The sequence below is a fragment of the Sturnira hondurensis genome, unplaced genomic scaffold (assembly GCF_014824575.4).
Source record: "Sturnira hondurensis isolate 20B ecotype Veracruz unplaced genomic scaffold, ASM1482457v3 Scaffold0013537, whole genome shotgun sequence".
Lineage (NCBI taxonomy): Eukaryota > Metazoa > Chordata > Mammalia > Chiroptera > Phyllostomidae > Sturnira > Sturnira hondurensis.
In genome coordinates, this window is record NW_028086168.1 from 2,881,679 (window position 1) to 2,907,809 (window position 26,131).

General features: G+C 37.9%; 1 protein-coding gene across 2 annotated transcripts; it reads left to right on the plus strand.

Moving 5' to 3' along the window:
- The first annotated feature begins 1,384 nt into the window (after window positions 1-1,384).
- Window positions 1,385-24,559, plus strand: TM4SF18 (transmembrane 4 L six family member 18). Of its 2 annotated transcripts, none has more exons than XM_037061846.1 (6): window positions 1,385-1,418; window positions 6,343-6,536; window positions 9,405-9,494; window positions 19,658-19,800; window positions 22,751-22,931; window positions 23,678-24,559. In XM_037061846.1, the coding sequence occupies exons 2-6, from the start codon at window positions 6,360-6,362 to the stop codon at window positions 23,690-23,692; spliced, it is 606 nt and encodes a 201-aa protein (XP_036917741.1). In that variant the 5' UTR covers window positions 1,385-1,418; window positions 6,343-6,359; the 3' UTR covers window positions 23,693-24,559. The 2 variants fall into 2 exon arrangements, with proteins under 2 accessions (XP_036917741.1, XP_036917740.1); XM_037061845.1 differs by lacking the exon at window positions 1,385-1,418 and adding an exon at window positions 6,131-6,261.
- The last annotated feature ends 1,572 nt before the right edge of the window (window positions 24,560-26,131 follow it).

Consider the following 26,131-nt stretch of genomic DNA (forward strand, 5'->3'; position numbering starts at 1 on the left):
AAACCAACGTATCTTCAAAATAATGTTGTAGGCAGTCACTACCAAGGAATCAGAATATCCACATCTAAGACTTATTTGCAATGAAGAAGAGAGAGGGTTAACACATAAAATTATATCAGACCATAGTGAACATGGCGGGAGAGCCCAAAGAATATGAAAGTCTTGGGCTTAACTTCTAGTTTCTGGGCAAGTTTTAAATTTTTTTCTTGTACCCATTTTTTTTCATATTCAAAATAAGGTTAATAATGCCTTTATCATAGTGTCATGTGGGAATACTTCTTGTTTTTTTTAAACACACGTGAAAGCTTCTAGCACAATGCATAGCAGAAAGATGTCAATTTATCATAATTATGACAAAGAAATCCCTGATTGGAAATGACAGCTCACCTCACTGACACTGCAAATTCCTGGAAGCTACAAGTTAATACATTAATCATTAAAACAAGATGGGAAATGCTCAGTGATTTCACTCTCCATGAACTTTAACACAAGGCATTCTTAGTTACTCCTCTCCAAAGACCAAACTATTGGCAGTTACAACTTTCATAAAATCTCAACTAAACACTCTTAGAACCTTACAAATATGTTGGCAAAACACACTGTGTTTGGGTTTCTTGTTATTCTCTTCAAAGATCATCAAGATATCCTGTCCTCCCCTACTCCTCATTTGTTATAATTTCTGTGACAAGAAGTTTCAACATGGGGAATACTGAAAGCCAAATCAAATATTTCCAGTTTTTGAAACAACTTTGCTTAAAAGTTGATGAGGGAGGACATGCTTGAGTATTTGCTGAAGAGATTCTAAATTTCTCTGCTGGAGTATCTTTCGGTCATCTCCCACTCTCAGTTCACTCCATCTTGAGGTTACTTTCTTCTATTCCTTGAAGAGTTCAACACCTGGCTCTCTCAAGTTTGGTATTCTCTCTAGAACTACCATTGTCATGCTTGTTGATTTTAATATTCATTCTAAGTAGTCATCCCAATACCCAGCCCTGTCCGTTCCTTTCTTCCAATCCTCTTGCCTCCCATCCTACCTCAGCCAGTCACACCCATGGTATCAGCCTGCTAGGACTACCATAACTAATGCTGCAGAGTAGGTGTCTTAAACAACAGAAATTCATTTCTCACAGTAATGGAAGCTATAAATCCAAGATCAGGGTGTCAGCAGGTTTGGTTTCTCTTAAGACTTCTCTTCTTGGCCTGCTGATGGCCACCTTCTTTTTGTGTCCTCCTACATGGTCTTTTCTCTACACAGAGGCATCCCTGGTAGCTCCCTGTATATTCACATTTGTTTTTGTGGGGTTTTTCCATTGCTTTTAGAAAGAAGAAGGATGGAGAGAGAAAAAGAGAGAGAGAAACAAACATCAGTTGGTTGCCTCCTGTATTCGCCTCAAGTGGGGACCAAACCTGCCACCCAGGTATGTGCCCTGACCAAGAATCAAAACCATGACCTTCTGGTGTATGGGATGATGCTCCAACCAACTGAGCCACACAGTCAGGGCTCAAATTTGTTCTTATAGAAACACAGTCAGGTTTGATTAGGTGCCACCCTAACAGCCTCATTTTAACTTAATCACTCATTTAAAGGCTCTGTCTCCAAATATAGTCACACTCTGAGGTTATGGGAATTAGGGTTTCAACACATAAATTTTGAGAACACGATTCGGCTAATAACACACCTTTAGACTTGATCGTCACCAATTCATAAATCATCTTAATCTCAGGTTCTAGGATCCCACTTCTTTCTTTTTATTTTTTTAACCGTTCAAGTACAGTTTTCTGTCCTTTGCCCCCATCCCAGCCCACCCCCCCTAGCCCTCCCCTCCTCCCTCCCTTCTCCACCCCCGCCTTGTTATTGTCCATGTGTCCTTTATAGTAGTTCCTACAAATCCTTCCCCCCTTCCCCTGAAATTCCCTCCCCTCTCCCCTCCTGGTCACTGTCAGCCTGTTCTCAATTTCAGTGTCTTTGGTTTTATTTTGCTTGTTTGTTGTTTTGTTAATTAGATTCCTGTTAAAAGTGAGATCATATGGTATTTGTCTTTCACTGCCTGGCTTATTTTGCTTACCATAATGCTAAGCTAGGATCCCACTTCTTAATCACTGAATTTTATCTTTCCAGTTCTTTCTCTACTACACACAATCTACAAATCCAACCCCTTTTTTACTGTTCCTCAAGTTCTCGCATATTCTTACTCAGATTAAGTCCTGCTGTCTGTCATTATAATCACTCTCTTAAATATATTCTTGATTCCTTCATCCCTCTCTTTTCATGATACTTGCCTGGCAAAGTCCCAGTCCTGGCTGATTCCAGCCTTCTCACTACTCTGCTCATACCTCGGCTGCTGAACTTCGCTACGACGAACACTCAACTGTGCTTCCCAGTCTCTATAAATTCACGACTTCAAGTCGGCCCTCAATGCCTGCTAGCCATCCTACCACACTTCTTAGGCAACTGTTTCATAACTTCTTTTCTCTCTCTAAATCTCTAAAATCCTCTCCCCATCCTCTGTCTCTGCTGATAAACTTTTGTTCTGTTTTACTGAGCAAGCAGAGTAAGCAGAAGCTCCCACGACCTCCAACCCCATTTGCTCTGTCTTCCCTTCTGTTGCTAGGACTGAACTGCCTATGCTGCTAAGGCCAGGTCTGCCCTCCGCCCCCATCTGCGCACACATTCCCACCCAGGCCTCCTCATTTACTCAGGGACACTCACCGGTCCTGCCGTTCTCCTTTCTCCATCTTGGACTGTCAACACCCACCTTCCTGCCCCACCCCCCAACAAAAACATTGCTATCAGTATACAAACACCCTATGTTTCCCATTAAACTTTTCCCCTTGACTCCCACTTTCCCTCCAGCAAATTCCTCTGCTCTCTTTTACAACAACACTCTCCAAAAACATTACTTCTTTCTGTTTCCAATTTCTCTCTTCCCTTTCTCCCGTGAACCCATGAGCCTCTCTTGTCTATTTCAGCACTACTGCTCCTCTTATTAAGGCCATCGACATGCTTCACATTGTAAATCTAGTAGCCAATTCTCAGTTTTCCCATATGACCTGCTCTATAGGCAGTGCTTGACTCGGTTGATCATTTCTTCCTCAACTAGAAACTCGAGTTCCAGGATAAGTTCCTGGTTTTTCTTCCTACTCACAGGCCACTTCTTGGCCCCCTCATTTCTTGAGACTCAGTTCATCGGACTTCCTAGGATTTAGTCTTCAGACCACTTTTCTCTCTATACTCAAGCCCACAGTGTTTCATGGCTTTAAATGCCATTTATATGCTGGCAACTCTCATATACTCCTGCCGAAACCGCTTCCTTGAACTTCATATTTGTCTATACAAATGTTTACCTGGCATGACGATTTGGATTTCTGATACGTTATCTCAAAACTGAGGATGCCTGAAACTGACCATCTCATCCTTCCCTTCCCAAACCTGCTCAACCTGCTCCTTTGCTCATTTCAGTTAAGGATAACTTCATTTTTCCATTTGCTCAGGTCCCAAACTACATAGCCATCTTCAACTCCTCTCTTCTTACATTCAATCTGATCTGTCACCACATACTTGGCTCTAACTTCAAAATATATGCACAATGCAGCCTTTTCTCGCCACCTCTGCTACTGCCTTGAGGTCTGATCCCTTATCTTCTGTGGTAAGACTGGATTGTGAAAATGGCTTCCAAAATAATTTCCCTTCTTTTACACCTACCCTCCATTACCTATTCACAGCATGGCAGCCAGAGTGAGCCTTTTAGCATATCTGGTCATTTTTCTACTCAAAACTGACCTCAGCTATTACTGTTCTCCCCTCCCACACTTGGCTCCAGCCACAGTGGCCTCCCTGCTGTGGCTTGCTTCTCCCTCTGGACGCTGGCACTCTTGCTCCTCTCTCTGCCTTTAGTGCTTTCCCTCAGGTTCTCTGCATGGCTCACACCCTCCACTTCCGTCAGATCTTTGCTCTCTTCACCTTCTCAGTAAAGTCTTCCCTAACTACCCTGTTTGAAACAACATCTGTATCCTTCTTCTTTGGCACTCTTGGTTGTCCTTTCCTGATTTATTTTAGCCACGCTTATCACTACCCAGTGAGCTCTATGTTTCACTTATGCACTTTTTCATTGTTAGTCTTCTCTGTAGTAGACTGTGAGCTCCATAAGGGCCAGGATTTTGGATGGTCTTGTTCAGTGATCGCTCTTCGACCCCAAGAACAGTGCCTGGCACATAAAAGGCACTCAGGAAATATTCAACCAAAAATGTTATTGCTCTCCCTACCTTTCCAAGGGCTCTAGTAAACATGATTATAGGTTGTTTCTATGTCCCTGGGGGAAAAGGTTTAATGATGAGACTTCACTGATGCACTTTGCTTAACAATACTGAAGGAAAAATCTTCCTCTCAGCAGGGGGTGCCAAGAAACCTCTTTGGAACCTGTCAGTATAAGATTACTAGTTTCTAGGTGTGTCTGGTTTGAATCTAAAAGTGGCTTCAAGTATCTCAATTTTTTAAAAAAGTGTAAGCATAATACAACTTACAAAAGTATTTACATGAAAATATTTTTTATTTTTATTACTCTTGAATTCATTACTCTTGAATTAAGAGTATGTATGTTATATAGTGTTAATATTTTTGGACAATAACAAATTAAATGTAAGTATTTCTGGGATCAAGATTTTAAGAGTTAATGATACAGAACTCATTGGGTCTGAGAGGAATAATGAGAAGACTTTACTTCTGATCTCTGTACTCTTTTGATCATTATATTCCTATAATTGGTCTTTTAAAAGAAATTTTAGTTCTTACCCAAGGACATGCCCATTGATTTCAGAGAGAAGGGAAGGAAGGGAGGAGGAGAGAGAGAGAAAGAGAAACATCAATCTGAGAGAGAAATATTGATCAGTTGCTTCTTTTATGTCCTGACCAGGGATCAAACCTGCAGCTTAGGTAGGTGCCCTGACCAGTAATTGAACCCACAAGCTTTCAGTATATGGGAGGATGCTTCCAACCAACTGAGCCACAGCAGCCAAGGCTATAACTGCTCTCGCTGTTGTTAATAATGACTCCCATTCATTGCTCACTTTTTCTGTATCACCTGACACCACATAATGATCTCATTTAATTACACAGATAATCTCATTTAATTATCACAGTATCCTTGTGGGGGAGGTGCCATGTTTTATTCCCGTTTCACAGCTGAGACAACTGAGACTTAAGAAAGTTAGGTCAAGCACAGTCTGAGGTTCTGACGTTCCCGAAAAGGCTGGCAACGAGGTCAGGCAATCTTTGAATTCTTTACCAGCACTGCCTACATCATCTATAACATGTTGGTATAAAATTCCTTCCCTTAATCTGCTTCCCATATAATCATAATTAAAGAAGATCTGCAGCTCTTTAAATTTAGGGCAATATTTAGAAGGAAGAATTTTTAAATCCTTGTTTTAAATTTATTACTCATAAAGTCTTTTTTAAAATCTTTTTAAAACCAACTTCTTTCATTTCCTTTTTCTTTTTTTTTTCCCCCTAGGCAACATTAATGTGTTTTTATTTTTTTTCTTGTTTTTTTTTTATTTTATTTTTTTAAATATAATTTTTATTTAATTCTTGTTCACGTACAGGTTTCTGTCTTATATTTCTAAGAAGTAGGAAAAATACAAATTTATTCCTGTTACTATTTTTCAGAGAGGTAGAGAAAATAGACACGAACTCCTGGAAGGAAAGCTGTACTGTCGTTGTAACAATAAACTCAGCCACTGTGATACCTTGTTTTCCTCACCCACCAGCCTGGCTGCCCATTTCTTTGTTTGTCCTTTCTGTGCCCCCTGCAGTTTAAACAATGCACGGTGCAGAGGGAGTCCACAACGAAGAACACAAAATAAAAGACAGGTATATAAAGGAAAGGCAGGCTATTTGAGCAAACACACCACATACTATGCTCTAGAGTAAGTTCTCTTGGTAAATTTTTTTAAGCCCCTTCCACTGTTAGATGATATTTGCCAGACTCAGTGCCAACCCCAACCCCGACTTCCTTCTTACAACGTGCTCAGGGTTAAGTCTGTAGCTCTCCAATCCAGAGGAAAATGACTTATTTTAAAAGTAGTGAAAACACTGCATTCCTTTGGCACAGGATGAAGAGCAGCTCGGCTCTTCAGTCATAGATCATTGTCCATTGTTCTCCAAACAGTCAACCACTATTTCGCACCGAGAGATTGTGGGCTGCAGCTCCGAGTCCGGGGCTCCTCATGAATGTGAAGTAAAGGGCTCTGACCCAGAAAGTGGTAGGTAATTTTTTTTGTAAAAGGACAGGTAGGATGAAGAACAGGCTTAATGTAACTTCGCACTCTTGAAATCTCCTGCAGGTTCTGAGCAGGGTAAAATGGGGTCTCGGAAATATGGAAGCTGCCTAAGTGGTCTGCTGATTCCGCTTGCACTCTGGAGTATAATTGTGAATATATTATTGTATTTTCCAAATGGGCAAACCTCCTATGCATCCAGCAATAAACTCACCAACTACGTGTGGTATTTCGAAGGAATCTGTTTCTCAGGTATCATGGTAAGTGTGACTTAAGAGACTTGTGACCATAAGAAAGGAGAGTTTTTAACTAAGAATTTTTTTGTACCTAATAAAAAAATAAATAATGATAAAATTATTCTACTAATTCTGGGTTTGAGATTTGGAAGATGGGTGGGGGTAGAGAGGCAGGCAGTCCCTCAGGACTTTGGAGAGTATTTTTGTTTTTTGGTAAGCTGCTTGTTTATGTAGCTTTGGCAATGGAGGAAATTAATCCTAATAAAAGCTTGCGAGACTCTTTCTTGCCTGTAGAAATACTATGTTCTCATGAACTCTGTGTCCATTTAAGTTATTTGATCTGCAGTGGCATTACTCTTTTTCAGAACAGGTTTTCTATCTGCACTCACGATTTCTCTAGCTTTGTATTAAGACAGCATGGGAAAAACAGAGACTTGGAGATTCAGACAAATTTGTACTGAAAACTAAGCTCTCTCATTTATGCCGTGAGACCTTGAGCAAGTGACTCAGTGTCTTTGAGCCTCGGTGTTTTCATTTGGAAAGTTGGAATAACGACATTTACTTCTCGGAGAATTGTGGGGATTAAATAAAATCTCACGGATGAATCACTCAGTACAGAGACTGGCTTGTAGTAGGTAGCCAATGACTATTGTGATTATAAATAGTTATTGAAGGATAGGTCATATCATCATTAAATAGTGCAACATTATACCCCTAATAATGGCGGTATTTTTGAAAGTTAAATTGTGCTCAGTAAGAATCCATGCATGTTTTCCTGATGACTTTTCTTTAAAAATAACAATAAATCAGCAGGCATTGGGCTAGGCTCTGAATATGTAAAATAAATCAAGAGCAGATTTTTAAAAAAGTAAATCATGTTGGCAACTCAGAGGAAAAGACACTTTTCCTGGTCATATCAATGCAAAAAACAACACATTGTACACTGTAAGCTTACTATGCCATTAATAATTAAAAGAATACCTATTATAATCTATTTCTATATCTTTGTGAGTGGTTTAATTATTATATTTGAATAGTTATGTTGGAAAACAGTTTTAATTTTGTTACTCTTTGCATATTAAGTTAGTAAACTTTAAAATATTAATGCCCAAAACTATTGAAGCTGCTCTGTGATAAGTACACAACAAATTATGGTCATGGGTCCATAAATAAATGCTAACTTTTGAATGGAGCAGATTTTTGAATGATACTTTAATAGCTATGGAAATGCTCTGCCTTCTGAGTCAGTAATCCTAAATTTGATCATTCATTCTAAGGAAATAATTCAAAATGAGGAAAGAGATGTATACACAGATGTTTGTGGCAGTATTATAATGGTATTATAATGGTAAATAATTAAAAGCATCGTAGCATGGAAGTAGCCAAATAAACCGTGTTACATTCACTTTATATGATGATGAAAAATGTAATGATGAAGATCTAATAACATGGAAAATGAATATAATTCTGTAAGTGGGATAAAAGTTACAACAAAATTATGAATATGTTCTGATTGCAACTGTGTAAAATACACACAGGTGGGCAAACACTGGGATGTGTACATAAAAACAAGTGAGGGTGGTGGAATTATGGATACCTTTCCTCCCTTATTGGTGAGTTTCCTGTATTGTAGTTATATTTTACAACAAAAAAAGAAAGCAGTCTTTCTTTCAACATAGGCGATGCCTGTGTTTTTCTTTTGGCACAGGACTCCAGGGCCCGGGTCTTATTTCTACCAATATTATAATGAAGCTGGTTGCTGTGTCTGGCTTACTGTGCCTTATCTCATTGTCTCCCTCAATATTGTAGTAAATGGATGAGTTGTAAGGCATGATTGGGCTAAAAATCTATTAAAGTCAGTGATAACTAATGATTTTGAAAGGAGGGGAATATAGGAGTCTTTTCCTCATATATTAAAACTCATAAATTTAAATTTAAAACTGGAGTAAGAAACTCATAAATTTAAAACTGGGGTAAGAAACTCTTCTTTATTTTTAATTGTGTAAGGTCTTTGAAAAATATTATCATTACTGCATCAAATCCTTTTAAGAGAAAGGAGAGAATTATAGATAAATAGTTAAATTGATTGATAAATAAGTAATGACTGAGGGAATTTGAAAACTGAAAATGTTGACTACAAGCAATAAAAAAACAATGAACTTAGCTTTAAGATTTGGTGCAGAACAGTAGGAGTGAAGGATAGCTGGAGAATTTGCCAGAAGCAATACATGCTCCTTAACTGCCCCATACAGAAATTATGAAAATCAAGAAATTCCAGTCTTTCCAGAACAAAAATACAACCTTTTGCCTAAGGTAGAAAAAAAGGGGGGGAAGTGTCGGGAGGGTGTAAAATACATTGACTTCTTACAGTTGATTGGCTTGAAAGCATGGGGGGATTGACTTACTTCACTTTTCAATCAAGAGCTAGAGTTTCAGATTTACCACGCCTCTCACCTCCAATCCCAGACAGCAGTAAATGCAAAGAGGCTGGCGAACTACAAAGTCTGTGAATGGCTTTCCCTTGTCTTTTACAACTGGGTCAATGAGAAAGAGGTTTGCTGCCCAGGTAATAGTCCCACATCCATACCATTTAGTCCTCTTCAATTGTTAGCTTTTGATGACTGATCAATGATAATAATAGCTAACATATATCAATCACTTACTATGGATCAAGCACTATGTTCAAAATTTAATATACATTACTTCATAATACCCTAATAACACCATTTTTTTAGAAAGGACTTTTGAGTTATGGTTAGAAGTTGGCAGAGCTGGGATTCGTCCCCAGGTCTGCCCGACCCAGAATCTATGTTCTGATCATTGTGCCCTGTGTATAAGCATGACTGGAAATTAGTCTCTCATTTCTGATATTTGTTCTCTTCCCTACTGTAGATGCTTATAGTTGCAGCAGTCCTTCTTGTTCTGGAGAGTGATAACAACTATAAATGTTGCCAGAGTGAAAACTGTGGCAAAAAATACATGGTAAGAGCAATAGTTTTTTTGAAGATGGTCAAGGGGCCTTTGGCTTTCTTTCCTCTTACTTAGAAACATAAAAATGTTAACATTATGCTACCTTCATCATCATCTTTTTATACAAAGCCCAAGAGTTTACTCCAAAAATAATCTTCCATTTTGTTTACAGTCTTTCCCTCACCTTTGTTCTGCTGCTGTTCTTCCAAAAATTCAGAATTTACAGGCACATAAAATTAGAAAATAATACTACCTTTTTCTCACTGGGTTTCTGTGATTTTTCTTCTTCTTAACAACTTTATCCATTAAAAAAGTACAATTCCATTAATTTTGACAGTGCATATACCCATGAAACCATCAAGATAGAACATTTTTCATCACTCTCAAAAGACTAGTATTTGTTCTACTTTTTCTCCTTATAGATTGATTTGTATATTGTGTCAATAGAATCATACAGTATTTGTCTTTTGTATCTGGCTTCTTTCATTCAGTGTGATTTGGGATTCATCTGTGTTGTTGGTAATGGGCAATGCACATTTCTAAATTAGAAGCACAAAAATAATTGAAATAGAATTAAGAGAAAATAACATATTTTCTAAGCTGAACAAGCATGAGCTGGGCTGCTACATTTCCATCAGCATTTGTCTCCTCTTCATCATTGCCATTTCTCATTCATATTTGCATAGCACTTCACAATTTACATTTGTCCAGTGAGTTAGATCATTCTTACTCCTATTTTATAAATGAGGCCCCCATGGCTCAAAGAGAGCATGTGATTTTTAATGAGGAGGAGCTTTTCCAGAGGTCTGGTAGGCATTCTTTGCAACAGTGGTTTCACTCCTTGGCTGCACATTGCAATTGTGCAGGCATTTGGAGGTGGAATCCCAGCCCCAGAGTGGTTTCTGAGGTATGGCCAGATTTTAATGCATAGCCATGATGCTTTTTTAACTAATGCCTTTCTAAGATTAAATTAGTTGCTCAATTTAGCACCATGTCCTTGGTGGAGAATTGAAAAATTAAATACATTAGTGTATGTGTGCACACACACCCATGTGCGTGTTTTTTAACCAACTGACTCAAATGTATATCCCCCAGTAGCTACTGGTGGCATACTTATGGAAAATCTTTCACAATTGCCTAGGTGAAGGAATGGATTCAGGTAAATTTAAGCTATGAAACTCAGGAAATTGCTAGAAAACAAGTGTATGTGCCAATAAAAAATCAATGTGTTCAATTTGCCTTAACTCAGTATTAGCATCTCCAGCACAAATGGATGCTATAAATAGGCTGGAGTCTGAACAGAGTCTTATGATCAACATTGAGTGAGATGACTGCCATCCTAATGGGAAAGCAGGAGGAAGGGCGAGAGGCTTTCCTGGATTCCCAGCTTGGCCCTTTCAAGTTAGTCTCTAGAACAGAAGGCCCAACTCCCATGTCCCTAGGAGCCAACTATCTGATGGAAAAGAGTGGTTGGTAGTCATTACAGCAAAGTTTCCATTTAAGGAGGAAAGGATGCTACTACTCTAGTCCAGCCAACTCTTAACAAGACAAAATTTGGCAATGATTCCATTTTTAATAAAAAGTAGAAGTATGAATTTTTACCTAAAACCTCTCCACTGTAAAATGTTCACAATGAATTCTTATTTAAGTTAAATAAAGCACACCTCTCAGGCCAAATCTGAGTCTGTATCAGTTTATAACTTCTGAAGCTCCAGAGTGGAAATTGAAGTCACCCAAGATTCACTTTTTATGGGGCAAAGTTGTTCTTGACCTTCTTAAGGGCCCCTGGCTGGGTCTGAAACATTAAACTGGCATGAGAGAGATTAACAAGAAAAAAAAGCATACACATTTTCTTAAATTTTTACATGTACATGGTATTTCTCATAAGAGAATAAAGATGTAAAGAAATACCTGGAGCATCAGGCTTTTATATCACCCAAGGACATTTTTTTCTGTTGCTTTTTAGAGAAGGAGAGAGGGAGAGAGAGAAACACCAATGCAAGAGAAAAGCATCAACTGGTTGCCTTCTGTAGATGCCCATGACAGGGATCAAACCATTCATGACCCTTTGGTCATGGGATAACACTGTAACCTACTGAGCCACACTGGCCACCCTTTTAAAAAAATCCTCACGTGAGGATGTTTCCATTGATTTTAGAGAGAGAAAAGGGGATGGAGAGGGGAGAGAGAAGGGAGTGTGTGTGAGAGAGAGAAACATCAACATGAGAAAGAAACATCAGTATGAGAGGGAAACCTCATTGGCCTTTCTTATATACCCACACAGAGGATTGAACACGTTTTGGTGCATGGGATTTGCGGGGGGAGGGGGGTGGGGGGTGGGGGCGGCAACCAACCAACTGAGCCACCCAACCAGGGTTAAACCTTTTAGATAAAGAAACAAATATATGAAGAATTGGCAAGGCAGAAGGGCCTGGACTAGTAAATAGTTAAGAAGTATGTAGGAAGATAAGGGTTAGTTTAATAAGTTTTATTTCTACAGATTTCTCAGCCCAAAGTTTCTGTCTCTGGTGATATGAATGTCTTCCTTCCTCCTGGCACAGAGGGGGTACCTTTCACATGGGAGTTATATGACTTGTTCCAGGAAAGAAAGTTCTAAAGTATAGGGGAGCATTGGTCAGAATGACCTTCCTGCTTCTGCCATTATTTCACACTTCTTTAGCTTAAAATATTCAATTTTCCAAAATGCTATATTTGGGGGTACCATTTCCGGAATCCCATCTGAAACTTCCCCCAAGAAGTCTCATAGTCCACAAACTCAGTAAATTTTCCCATCACCCATTGAAGCACTATCTCAGTCTGAGGCATTTGTATGGAAGAGCAAAAGTTAATGGTTAGAGCAAACTATATGTTGTTTTTAAGTCCCCAGAGCAGTCAGTTAAGAAGATTTCTACATGTTGGACTCCAAACATCTTCAGATAGAATAGTGGCAGGCAATAGTAACCTAACAGATTTTCCTGGTTTGTAGTTGAATGTCCCTGGGAAGTTATCAGGTGTTCTGGTAAAATAACTGAGTAGCACACACAACAACAGACATGAACATTGTCTAAAAGTCAGGATGGGATAAAATTGTGAGCTTTAATTTGTGGAGTTGTATCTAGATTTGGGAGGAAACTACAAAAAACTTAGGATCCAGTTTAGTTTACAGGTTGATAACCAAACCCCCCAAACAATGAACAGGACCAGATTATGATCTCTGCAAGGGGTTGTTTATAGTTTTCTACTAAAACATTTTTAATAATCATTCCCATTTCTATTAGATATAATCAAAGTAAGACTAATTTCTCTGCAAAACAGCCCTAACCATGTTCCCAATTTTATCCCATCTGACTTTGAATCAGTGAGAACTAAAGCTGCCCTTTCCTGAAGTCCTACAAGCTAAAGTTGGACAACTTGATATAAACTTCAAAGAAATCACCACAATAGTCTCATTAAATTTGACCTTGTTATTTTGTAAGTGCAGCAAGAATAGTGATGATTATGTAGGCTGTTTTAAAGTTTGTTTACTGAAACTTTTCATAACTCAGATTAGACTTAAAAGTCTCTCAGGGCTAAGAAGCCAGCCAAGGACTTGCCATTGACTTTGCCTACAATACCTATAGATTTAGGTTAATTTCTTTCTCCTTGAAGTCTCCAAAATATCCTGAGCTTCCTGGACTTATCAGGAAGTGATCTTCCTTACTCACCTGGTAAGTAAATCTGCTGGGAAGCCTGTAAGAAAGGTACGAGGCTAGTTTTTGCCAAGGGTCTTCATTTGGCTTCTATGTTTAGGTATGTTCCCTCTATTCCAACTTTGCTGAGGGTTTTTTATCATAAATGGTGCTAGATTTTATCAAAAGGTTGTTTTGCATCTATTGATATGATCATGTGGTTTTTATCCTTTATTTTGTTTATGTGGTATATCACATTTATAGATTTGCAAATGTTGTATCAACATTGCATTCTTACAATAAATCTCACTTGATCATGGTATATGATCTTTTTGGTGTATTGCTATATTCAGTTTGCTAATATTTTATTGAGGAATTTAGCATCTATGTTCATCAGAGATTTGGCCTATAATTTTTTTGAAGCATCTTTATCTGATTTTGGAATTAGGATAATGCTGGCCTCTTAAAATGAATTTGGGAGTCTTCCCTCCTTTTGAATTTTTGGAATACTTGAGAAGGAGAGGTGTTCTTCTGAGAATGTTTGGTAAAATTCACCTGTGAAGCCATCAGTCCCAGCGCTTTTGTTTATTGGGAGTTTTTTAGAATACCGCTTCTATTTTACTAGGTATAGTCTATCTATTCAGATGGTTTGCTTTTAGGTAGAATTTATCATTTTATAATATTAAATACTGAGTAGAGATAACTTTGACTAGTAAACTAGATAGAAAAAATTCTATGTCTCTATTATATTTAAAACTGACAATTCTAAAGTCACCTCTGCTTTCTTCTCAACAATCTTAAAACCAAAGACTTATTCCAAACACTTACCAAAGACTATTCCAAACTACATGAACTTTAAAAACAAACATTTTGGTAGCTTTTGTATTTCTGAGAATTCTGCAAAGGTCGTACCAATGACATTTAAGAATGCTAAATTGATATGTGAGTTCACTTATTCCCAAACAAATTTGAACAGAATTCCTTTGAATGATTTTATAAGTAATTTGATAATACCATACAAAGGTAGAAAAATATCACACATACATAACATATTCTTAAAAGGTAAACTGCAGTATTTAAAATTGTTTTAGTTTATTTGACCAAAAACCTATTTGAATCAGGCATTTCCAAACAGGAAGTAGTTAGGTGCACTCAACAAACAGGAGTTTAGGGAGAGACTTTTACAGAGAAAAAGCAGAAGCAAGTAAAGACATTGCTGATTGTCTATGGCTTAAAACCTAGTTGGCCATTAGTGATTTGTTGTTTGGGGGTTTTTTCTTTCTTTCTTTGTATTTTATTGCTGTTTGAGTATAGTTGTCTCCATTTTCCCCTCATATTCTCCCCTACCCACCTGCCCCCATTTCCCACCCTTGATCCTGCCCCCCTTTGGCTTTGTCCATATATTCTTTATACATTTTCCTTGATGACCCCTTCTCCCAGTTATTTCCCTCCCCCCCATTCTGGTTACTATCAATTTGCTCTTTATTTCAATGACTCTGGTTATATTTTGTTCTTAGGTTTTAATTGCACAACCTTTAAGTATTTATAGATTTGGTTTGTTATGTAGGTGCTATCACACTAGAGCCCCCTAACTTAATGGCCTTCCAGTTAATTGATTAAATAACACATACATCAACATAAATAAACATATAGAGAGACACAGAGATCTTACAGCTTTTGTTTTTAAATTTTAGTCATGTCAGGTACATTAATACAAAACTGACTAGTTTATAAAAGGACAGAGCAATTTACAGTTACCTGCTCAGATGTTTAAAAGATTTTACTAATATTAGTGAAGAAGACAAAATTTGTATTTGCCCTTGACAAGTAATTTTATGGAGGTTATGGACTAGATTTTATAGCAGTTTGGGCTTTGTTTTTTTAAGCCTCTTTTCCTTTTCTGTTTTCTTCAATCTCAAGTGGTTGTGGGTAGTATCTTAGTCATCTCTCGGGATGTTTACATTTCAAAACATGGTAAGATTTGCATCTCCTAGGGACACAGAAAGTATGTAGGTTTCCTCCAAGAGGAGTTTTGGGGCATAATTGTCTATTATCAGAGGTCTAGGTGATTATTGTTTTAATTTTTCTCCTTTCTTTTAAGTGCAGAAGAGTTCTCTTTCTAATGTCCTGGTCTTTTATGTCTACAAGCATTGTGAGATGAATTGGGGATACTTGGCAATTGATAAGTGTAGATGGACTTTGAACTGCTATTTAGAGCCACATTTCCGGTTTCGCAAAGACTAAATTTGTAAGACAAGGACAGTTTTCAAAAATTCCTCAAGGAATTGGTTTGCAGCCTGAACAATACAAAGGGAAGACCCATCCAACTACATTATACTCAGTGTGCTCCTTATATCAGGGAAAAAATTTCCAACTAAGATAGAAATTTAAGAATTTCTATGTTCTAGATTTAGAGCTGTGTGTGTGTTTAAAATGCTTTGATAAATCATCCCACAAAACATCAAGTTTTCTTTCCCTCTGAGTACCTAGCTGCATTTTAGCTCAGGAGAGAAGGCCTTAAAAAAAAGTTCTATCAGGCTCTGAATATCAATCTCCAATTTGGCCAACTTCTGGCCATAGAGCTCTTTTTAAAAGATAGTTTCAAATATTTCGAATATGTATACCAAAGGTTTACCTATCCAATGACTTAAAACCAAAACCAATACTTAGCCATGAACTCAAGAGGCATCCCCACAGAAGGTGAAAAAGGTGCAGACCTCCCAAGATCCAGAACCAAGAGAAAGACTTTCCTGAGAGCTGGCAACAGATAGTAGGATACTTTTGGCACAAATGGGGTGCAACCCACATTTCTGTACAGCCGTATTTTGGGGGGCCCAGTTTAACAATTGGTTGCCCAAGAAACTTGCATGCCCCAAAAGGCAGAAAGACAAATTCTCAGGACGCCAAACAAGAAAGAAACAGGAAAGCCATAGCTGTCCTTGAGAGGAAAAGGATCAACAACTAATGGGCATTTCCAAATCAAATTTTAACAAGAGTCAGAATCCAAAGAATTAATTCTTACAAATGTTTTTCTCCTGCCAATATGAATCTGGGAAAGACAAAGGTGATAACCCACCTTCGCCTAACTTGTTGCAACAGGCAGATCTAAAAGACTGATGTGTCAGGAATTTTCACTTTCTACTGGATTTTGCTAGAGATTCAGAATTACTCTCTGAGTGCAGCTTCCAGATCAAGCAAGGTGTCCCCAGCCAATGGTGCCACATTTGGAGGGCAAGAAACTGTAAGGGAGAAAAGAGTTTTCTTTGACCCTCTTAGGAACACTGGCTAGGTCTGAAAATTAAACAAATGAGGACAGATTAACAAAAGAAAAGCATACAAATTTTACTGAATCTTTCCACATACACAAGATCCTTCACAAGAGAATAAAGACCTGAAAAGGTGGCCAGAGCAGCAAGCTTCTTTAGACAAAGGAACAGTCAAGTTTTGAACACAGACAAAACAGAGGGGTTTGAGTTAAGGGTAGTAAATGGTGAAGAAGTAGCTACAAAGATTAAGTTTAGGTTAATGAGTTGGTTTATATCAATTTCTTGGTCCCAAATTTCCTGTCTCTGGTGAAATGTCTTCCTTCTTCCATGGGGTGGGGGCAGGGAGGGGGGTGGTATCTGCATGGGAGTTTTATTATCTGTTTCAGAGGAGAGAGTCGGGGAGGGGGGTCAGAGTGATTCATCTCAACTTGAAATGATCTGCACATGGAATACTGCTTCTACAGTTTCTTAAACTCCTTCAGCTTAAGATACTCATTATGCCAAGGTTCTGTATTTTGGTGTAGCATAACCTGAATTCCATCAGCTTTTTGGTTGCTATTCATTCCTCCATGGAGTCTCACTTCTGCCAAAATTCTGTGGGCTATTCTGCCTGGAAAACAATTATTGGCCAAACAAAGCCACTTGAAATAATGGGCAATATTTTAACTTTACTTTACACTTTTCAAGTAAGTTGTATATCCATTGTACCCTTGAGTTCTGCAAACAGCCTTGTTATGTAGGTGCCATAATCATCTACATAGTCTACATTTTACAGAAAATTAAACTGTGATTCAGAGAGATTCTTATTCTCATTTTATTTTGATGCCTACCTTGATTTGCAATGGTATCTAACACTAATTACATTGTAATGTGTGTGTGTACATACCTATATATTATGCTGTGGTTGCCAGTTTTCCCAAAGGAATTATTCACTATTCTTCCCAGTGAACTGCTTAAGAATACATTTGGTAAAAAAGGAGCTCAATCTTTTCAAAACATTCTTCTTCCTTTTTCAAAGATGGCATTGGTGAATAGGTAAATTTTCTTTTTCACTTTCATCATGTAACTAGCCATAATCAACTGTAAAAAAAAAGTAGTTCATCACATCCCATGGTGGAGCAAACCCTATTACTACCAATATGAAAGATATAGCTTAAAAGAGCTTTTAATCATTTGGGAGAATATCACAGAAATAATATCGGACAGGAGAAAAGTAGAATTGTTCCTTTCTTTTTGAAATATATTTTTACAATTTTCATAATAAACATGTTATAATCAGTAAAATAATTTTAAACTAAGGTATATAGATAACTCTTCTTCCTTAAAATCACAGGATTTTTGTTCTCCCTTTTTTCTGGTCTCAGCTTTTGAATTTGTCATCAACTGACTACTGTATTTTTTTGTTTGACTGTCCTATTCTCACTTAAAATAAACATTTCTAAAATTAATTTTTTTCCTAAACCAAACTACCCTTTTTGGTATCCCTATTCCTGTCTCCTTTTTGTCCAAGTCTCAAAATCTGGATTTTTTTAAAATCCAACTTCAGCTACTCATTTCCTCCTTTGTGTCTTTTTTCCCCCAGTACACATCTTTGTCACTTGAACTGGAAGTTGTCTCCAGATGGAATTCTTATTCTTGGGCTCTCATTTCTAGCTGGCGTGACATAACTGTTAGAGAAATATTCCAAAATCATGTATTGGTTTATATCACATTTGTGCTCAGAAACCAGCTATATGACTTGTCAGAAAAAAAGAACTTATTCCAGGTTTAGAACAACATCAATTTAAGATGATCTTGGAACATCTGTGCCAGAAAGCAAGGAAATGTTCAAAGAATGATAAGGGCATGTCAGAGGGCACAGAAATTGACTTTGAATAGGTGTTCCACTAACCATATTTGAACCATCTCAGCATCTAAAACAGTAACAGTTACGAGTTACAACACATTAAATTAGAATATATATGAGTCTACAATAATACATAAAGAGATGTACAGTGGAGAAAGAAATGGGAAGTGGAAGTTCTATTCATAAAAATGATAACTTATAAAGGCAGAAGAAATGATGATAGAGTAGAAAAACAGCACATTGCAACCAATTATTATCATAATTGGTGACCAATGGGTATGAGGATCATCAGTGGATGCTAAATTCATCAGCTGAAATGTGTTTAGGGAACAGGATATAACACAGTCTCAAAGTACTACCTCACACATTTTTGCTATTGCAAAGTGGAAAATGTACGTGTATAGATCTGAAGGAAACCATCCTAACCAAGAGCTCAAACTTAGCATCACCAGAAACAGTGAGAGGCCCACAGTGTACTCACACCAATCACATGTCCTCATGAACATGTTTAATCCAAGTCCAGTGTGGAGGAAACAATCAGAAAAGCCCAGAATGTAGAGCATTCTATAAGACAACTGGCTGGGATTCTTCAAAAATAATTTAATATACTGAAAAACAAAAAGATAGTAAAATTAGTGTAGATTAAAAGAAAGTAAAGAGATATAATATTGTATATAAACCTTCACTGGCATCTGTGTGAAAACATAAAACACAGCTACAGAACAACAGAACATCTTTATTCTTAGAAGATATGAGCTGATATATGTAGGGGTGAGAAATCTTAATGTCTTTCAAACAGATATTTGAATCCCCCTTCAATCAAACCAATCCACTCACTCTCACCACTCTCCTTGTGCTGATTTGCCTGTTAATGTTGCTCATTTTCTCTGACTAAATAAAAACACCCTCCTTCTCATCGATCCCATCCTTACCTAAATATAAATATGATCACCTGATATTTTCCTCATATTCTTATATGTGAAGACACTAAAGTATCATCTATATAAGAGAAAAGCAGGGACCATAGCTTGTGATTCTTAGAGAATAACCTACCTAGAAAATAACACCTTCAATAAATAAGTATATACTAATTGATCATATCCATTCAATGCATTATATATGAAGTGGTCATTATTTTAATATCAAAATTCCAGAAAAAAGGAAGAAATTTAGTAAATTAACTAATTCTCTCTGTGGAATGACAAAAAGTCTTTTAAAAACTTATTTTTAAGACTAGGTGAGTTTGGATTAAATATTCCCAATTTTATCTGAACATTTGTGATTACACAGAGTAAAGTGGCCTTGAATGAGAAGAGAGGTACTTATCTGATCATTTATCCACAATATCTTCTTGTCTCATTCTACGGCACTAACCTCCTTCTGTGTTTAATTTAGACACTGCTGTCAATTATCTTTTCTGCCCTTGGAATTGCTTTCTCTGGATACTGCCTGGCCATATCAGCTTTGGGCCTTGTCCAAGGCCCATACTGCCGCACCCTCAATGGCTGGGAATATGCCTTTGAAGGCACTGCAGGACGGTAAGGAAAAATTCCCCAAATCAAGGAGGTGAGAAATACCTGACTGCATGCTTTTATTCATTTGCCATGATCACTCTGGGGTTCCATGTAGCTAATTTAGTGTAGAACTTTTCTATTTGTTTACTAATCTCCAGATCAATATGTTCCTGTACAAATCTTTTTAGAGATTTTTCTCCAGTCTCTTAATGCCATGTGCATTCACAGTTTTGAGGCTGTCATGGAGATATCCAAATGAAAGATGTGTTTCTCCCATACTTGAGCACAGGGCTTCATGGTTATTGTGGTCTGGCAGCTGCTGGAGCCTGGGGCTTGAGTGGTTCTGGGAGGTCATTCTTATTTTGTGGTCAGGTTGGACATGTGGATTACAGATATAGAAGGGCTCAGCTGAGAGAGAATCACAGTGCCTTTGGAAAGTGCCACCCACGGCTGTATCTTTGGGGGCTACACAGAGATAGAACTAGGCAGGGTGGGTAGCAATGCGCAGTCTGAGATCCGGAGACACACAGCAGTTTGTAGAAGGAGCTAGGAGTTCATCTAGCACACACTGAAGATGAATCTTGCAGGCTGCTCGAAAGGCTGAAATGGTAGTGCACTCAGGTGTTGAGACACCCAATCCTAGGTCACAGAATGCCTCACACTGGCATCGTGCTGGGCTTTTTGGCCTACCAGCATCTGCAGAGGAAGTGAAAAGGTCACAGGGCCCAGACAGAGAGACAGGAGAGGGCTGTTGAATCCCCATCTCGTCCTGTACTCAGAATTCTAACGGAATAAAATGAGAGGATGTCTGTATCACTTCCTTGCCAAGTTACATTTTTCTTCTCAACTCCCATGTCTAGCTCTGTGTTCAAGACCCACACTATTTGAGGTCTTACAGGCTCACCTACACCTGGATGGCAGAGCTGCTTCTGAGCACCTTCACTCTGAAGGTTCCACAAGGTGCTATGTCCAGAGCTCTCCTTCAGGTCAGGACAACCCCAAAACCGACCCCAGGCCTTTCTGAGCACTTGGAGGAAACAATCCCATGGGATTAATGGGCTTCAGGAAATGGGATCCTAATGTAGAAAGTCCCACTCAGTGCAAACACATCCTTTTTTTGTGTCATTGACCCCTTAAATTTTCCCCACTCCAAAACCAAAGAAGCCTCCACTTTCTATGTGAGACTCTCAGGCAGCCTGCTTGCCTCTCCACTATGCCTTTAAAGTTGCCCTTGATATCTGCATTCACCCATTTCTAGTCTCTCTACTCCTTGCAAATCCTGCTAGCATGCTTATGATTCTCCATTGTTTAAAAGAATAAATAGTACCATGGGCTAGGAGAAAAATAGAAACCCTGCAAGTCCTCTTGTTTTAATGTGTTGGATCATCTGTGCAAAGCATGTATTAGCAACAATCTAGAGTAGGGATTTTGAAAAGGTTCGCTTCCCTGGTGGCTGAGACTGAGGCACATAAGGGCAAATGAAATAGGTCTAGGGGAATGGTAACAAGAAATTAGATCTGCACTGTGCTTTACAGGTTCCAGGGCATTTTTACATAACTCTCACAATAACCTTAGGGTTATATATTTTAAGCTCATTGTTCAGATAAGAGTCTAGAGGTCACAGTTTTGATGTCCCTTGCCCAAGATCCTACATATCTGGGAATTCTGACTTCACATTCAGTGCTTGTTACCTATTGAGACCTAAGGGCCATTGGCAATACCAAGAAATTCTCAAAGTGCCTCTGGGTGCCCTGGAGCGTAGAGAGTAGGAAAGAGAGTTCAAGGAAGGAAATAAAAAAGAAATGGAGTGGGGAGAGAGAAAAACCAAGAGGAGAAGTCATAGGGGTGGTGGTAGTCACGGAAATGCAGAATTCGCCCTTTTCTGCCACAAGTATTGATGCCCAGAGCCACTTGTCTGGTGCCCAGGTCACCTGAATTGCTATATTAAGAAAAATTGTCTTATTATTGACAATATATTTAGAGAGAAGTCTGCCCTGTATATGGGTTTGATTGTTTCTGTAGGGGAAAAATAGGGGATTTTTTAAATAAAAGTAGTTTTCCATCTTGACTTAGTTGAACAGATAGAATGTCGTCCTTAGAAGAAGTGGTAATGGTCTCAGTAGACCTGGAAGTGAGCAAATGTCAGGTTGATTCCGTGTGGCTTTAAAATTATCTTGGGGGTAGTTTAATTCTCACAATTCTGTTTGATCAGTAGACTGATCTACATCTAAATCTACATCTCCTCAGTAGACTGATCAAACCTTACGCATCCCCACCCCATAATCTAAATCTTCTTAAGAGTTACAGTTTGACAACATTCTAAAAAAGCAGTGCTCACATTCTGGATGCCAGACCAGCAGGCTGACCATCACCTGGGAGCTTAGAAATGCCAAGTCTTGAGCTCCATCCAGAGCCTCTGAATCAAAAACTCTGAGGCAGAGCTCAGCAATCTGCATTTTCACAAACCCTCCACAATCCTGATGTATGCTCAAGTTTGGGAATCACTGTTCCAAAGAGCTCTGGGACACAGTCCAGGAATATCTAGCGGAATTTCTCTTTGCTACTTTGCCACCTGTGTGATTTTATATCCAGCACAAGTTCAACCCTGTCCCTCAGAGTTCAGGCTTACTTCTAGGCTTCAAAAGAACGGGCAATTTTACCTCTCTTGGATGACATATGCTGCCTTTCGTTGCTGGTGAACTCTTCAGTATGTGTCTTCCTTCTTGACTGAATTAGAACTGCCTGTGTGGCAGGCACCATGTTTACAATAAGCACAACCTGGTGTTACGCATACTATATGTTCAATATATGTACAGAATGATTTTTAATGAGTGAATTAATATTTAATATTATGTATTTTAATCATATGCATTTGTGTCCCAGACATATAAATAACTGTAACCTTCAGCCTTGGACCGAGAATGTAGATTTGGCCTTGTTGGGCCTTGTTAACCATATCCCTCCTCTTTCTCAGTTTCCTTACAGATTCCAGCCTATGGATTCAGTGTCTTGAGCCTGCACATGTAGTGGAGTGGAACATCATTTTGTTTTCCATTCTTATAGCACTCAGTGGGCTTCAAGTGATCGTCTGCCTCATCAGAGTAGTCATTCAGTTATCCAAGATACTGTGTGGAACTTATTCCGTCATCATCCAGGTAACAGACCCCCACTGGCACCTGTACCAGGATTTTATCACCACTGCCCAGGACTCAAAGAGTTTTCTTAAAAGGCTTTTAGAATTCCATCATTTCTTTTCCATTCCTGCTGCCCTCTTCTTCACTCAACCTCTAATACCTCTACTTTTCCCCAATATTCCAGTGCATACATTGGTTTGTCTATATGGATTGAATCAGAGGAATTGTAAAATCTGAATTCCATGTTGTGTGATGAAAACAGCCCAGTGTTTTCCATGAGCAACGTCTTAGTGCTCTGCATAGCTTTAACCTAGACCTCAAATAAATATATGGATTTATTGAGAATTTTCCTGTTCATAAAATAATCAAAGGCTCACAACCTCACCCTATTTTTTTGAAAGATGTTCCATTTAGCTAATAATCCTTCTTTACACTGATTCACTAGTGAGTGGTTTTTAAGAACTGAAACATGTCTTTATCCATGAGAACTATCTCTGCATCATCTGCTGAAATATTAAGGTTTCAGTTATGGTTGAAACTGCTAACACTATCCAGCAAATCCAGAGTGAAAAGAAATCATGGTTGAGATATCTTGTGTATTTAACAACATATATTAGATAATTCCTTTCATAGTGGTATCAAATAGGTTTTTCCTAGTGTATCACATTTTAAATATGAACTGTAAGTTTAAATTGCTACCTGGACTATGAATCATTAATCAAATCTTCTTTACTACTTTACTCATTTTTGTTTTCCTTTCTTTATAGCCTGGAATCATTTGAATAAGGACAAGAATGTTTTCCATTATCAAGTTATGGTCATCTATCAAAGTCTCATATTTAGGGTTGAGAGCAATATTCAAATGATGGTTTCTGCACTTGGTGTTTATTACAGCCATTTGTGAAATTTACAGTTCCCCCTGGAGGTGCAAATTATGCCACACTTTCATTTAGAATTTTTTTAAGCAATATGTGTCATGATCTTTAGAAATGTTTATACACTTTGATTAAACAAGTCTATTTCTAATAATCTATACCTCTGGAAATAAGTAAGAATACAAGGCGAAGCTTTATGCTAATGTATATATTTCAAAATTATTTAATAACCTGGAAAATTAGAAATACCTAAAAATTTGAAGGTTATAGGAAAGGTTAAATAAATTGTGGTACACTCATTGTAATATTATATGGTAATTACACATGTTTTAAAGATTACAAGTAGTGCTAATTGAAGTAGCAGATTACAAGTTTATGTTTATAGTATATGCATAACCATCTGAAACAAGCAAACAAAACACCTAGTAATCAAAACACAGGAAAAAAACTTAAAGTTTACACAAAATGTCAATTGTGATTGATTTGTGTCAAATGTGACCCTTCTTCCTACATTTCTGTATTTTTCCAAGTTTTCTTTATTATGTTCTATTGTCAAAATCTTTTTGATAATACTTTTTGACTCATATTTTTACCATTAAAAATTCTGTTATCTTCCAAGCTTTAAAGAAGCATATGCTTTTTCTAATCTTGAGTACCTGTAAATGGCATAGAATGACACTTCAATCAATGTTCAGTGAGGAAAGTAGTGAGTGAGATAAGCCAAAAAAGTTTTGTATAAATATATATATAGCCTAGCTGAGTTCTTTTTTTTTTTTTTTTAATAATTAGGGTAGGAAAGAAGTGTAGGAGCTCCTTCTTTTTCTCTACTGTGAAATATTCCATTGTGTAAATGTACCATAGTTTTTTGATCCATTCATTTACTGATAGGCACTTAAGTTCCTTCTAGCACTGGGCTATTATAGATTGTGTTGCTGTGAACATTGGGGTGCATAATTTCTTTTAAATTGGTGTTTCATGGTTCTTGGGACATAATCCCAGCAGTGGAATTGTTGAGTCAAAAGGCAGTTCCATTTTTAGTTTTCTTAGGGAATTCCATNTTTTTTTTTTTTTTTAATAATTAGGGTAGGAAAGAAGTGTAGGAGCTCCTTCTTTTTCTCTACTGTGAAGTATTCCATTGTGTAAATGTACCATAGTTTTTTGATCCATTCATTTACTGATAGGCACTTAAGTTCCTTCTAGCACTTGGCTATTATAGATTGTGTTGCTGTGAACATTGGGGTGCATAATTTCTTTTAAATTGGTGTTTCATGGTTCTTGGGACATAATCCCAGCAGTGGAATTGTTGAGTCAAAAGGCAGTTCCATTTTTAGTTTTCTTAGGGAATTCCATACTGTTTTCCACAGTGGCTGTACCAGTCTGCTTTCCCGCCAACATTGCACTAGGATTCCCTTTTCTTCACATCCTCTCCAACACTTGTTTGTTGATTTGTTTATGATGTCCATTCTGACCAGTGTAAAGTGGTCATTATCTCATTGTGGTTTTAATTTGCATCTCTCTGATGGCTAGTGATGCTGAGCATCTTTTCATATGTCCCTCCTTGGAGGAGTGTCTGTTCAAGTCTTTTGCCCATTTTTTAATTGGGTTGTTTGTCTTCCTGGAGTGGAGTTGTGTGGGTTCTTTCTATACTTTGGAGATCAAACCCTTGTCTGAGGTACCGTTGGCAAATATGTTTTCCCACATAGTTGGTTCTCTCTCTTTTTTAAAGATTTTATTTATTTATCTTTAGAAGGGAAGGAGAGAAGGAGAGAAATATCAATGTATGGTTGCTTCTCATGCGCCCCCTGCTGGGAACTGGCCTGCAACCCAGGCATGTGACCTGACTGGGAATCAAAACCGCGATCGTGTGGTTCACAGGCCTGCGCTCAATCCACTGAGCTACACCAGCCAGGGCTCTTTTCATTTTAATGTTGTTTTCTTTGGCCATGTAGAAGCTTTTTAATTTGATGAGGGGACATCAAATTAAATGGGACATCCCATTTGTTAATTCTTTCCTTTATGTCCCTTGGTCTAGGGGACATATCAGTATAGATGTTGCTGTATGGAATGTCTGATATTTTCTTGTCGATATTTTCCTCTAGGACTTTTATGGTGTCACAACTTATATTTAAGTCTTTTATCCAGCTTGAATTTATTTTTGTGGATGGTGTAAGTTGGTAATTGAGTTTCATTGTTTTGCAGATATCTGTCCAGATCCCCCAACACCGTTGGTTGAAGAGGCTATTTTTACTCCATTATATGCCTGTTCCCCCTTTGTCAAATATTAATTGACCATAGAGACTTGGGTTTATTTCCGTGCTCTCAATTCTGTTCATTGATCTATGTGTC

What these genes read in the sequence shown, in the direction of transcription:
- TM4SF18 (XM_037061846.1), top strand. Translation starts at nt 6,360, where the DNA reads ATGGGGTCTCGGAAATATGGAAGCTGCCTAAGTGGTCTGCTGATTCCG. An exon ending in ACTGTGGCAAAAAATACATG is followed by an intron (nt 9,495 to 19,657) that starts GTAAGAGCAATA and finishes TGTTTAATTTAG; the next exon opens with ACACTGCTGTCAATTATCTT. An exon ending in TTTGAAGGCACTGCAGGACG is followed by an intron (nt 19,801 to 22,750) that starts GTAAGGAAAAAT and finishes CCTCTTTCTCAG; the next exon opens with TTTCCTTACAGATTCCAGCC.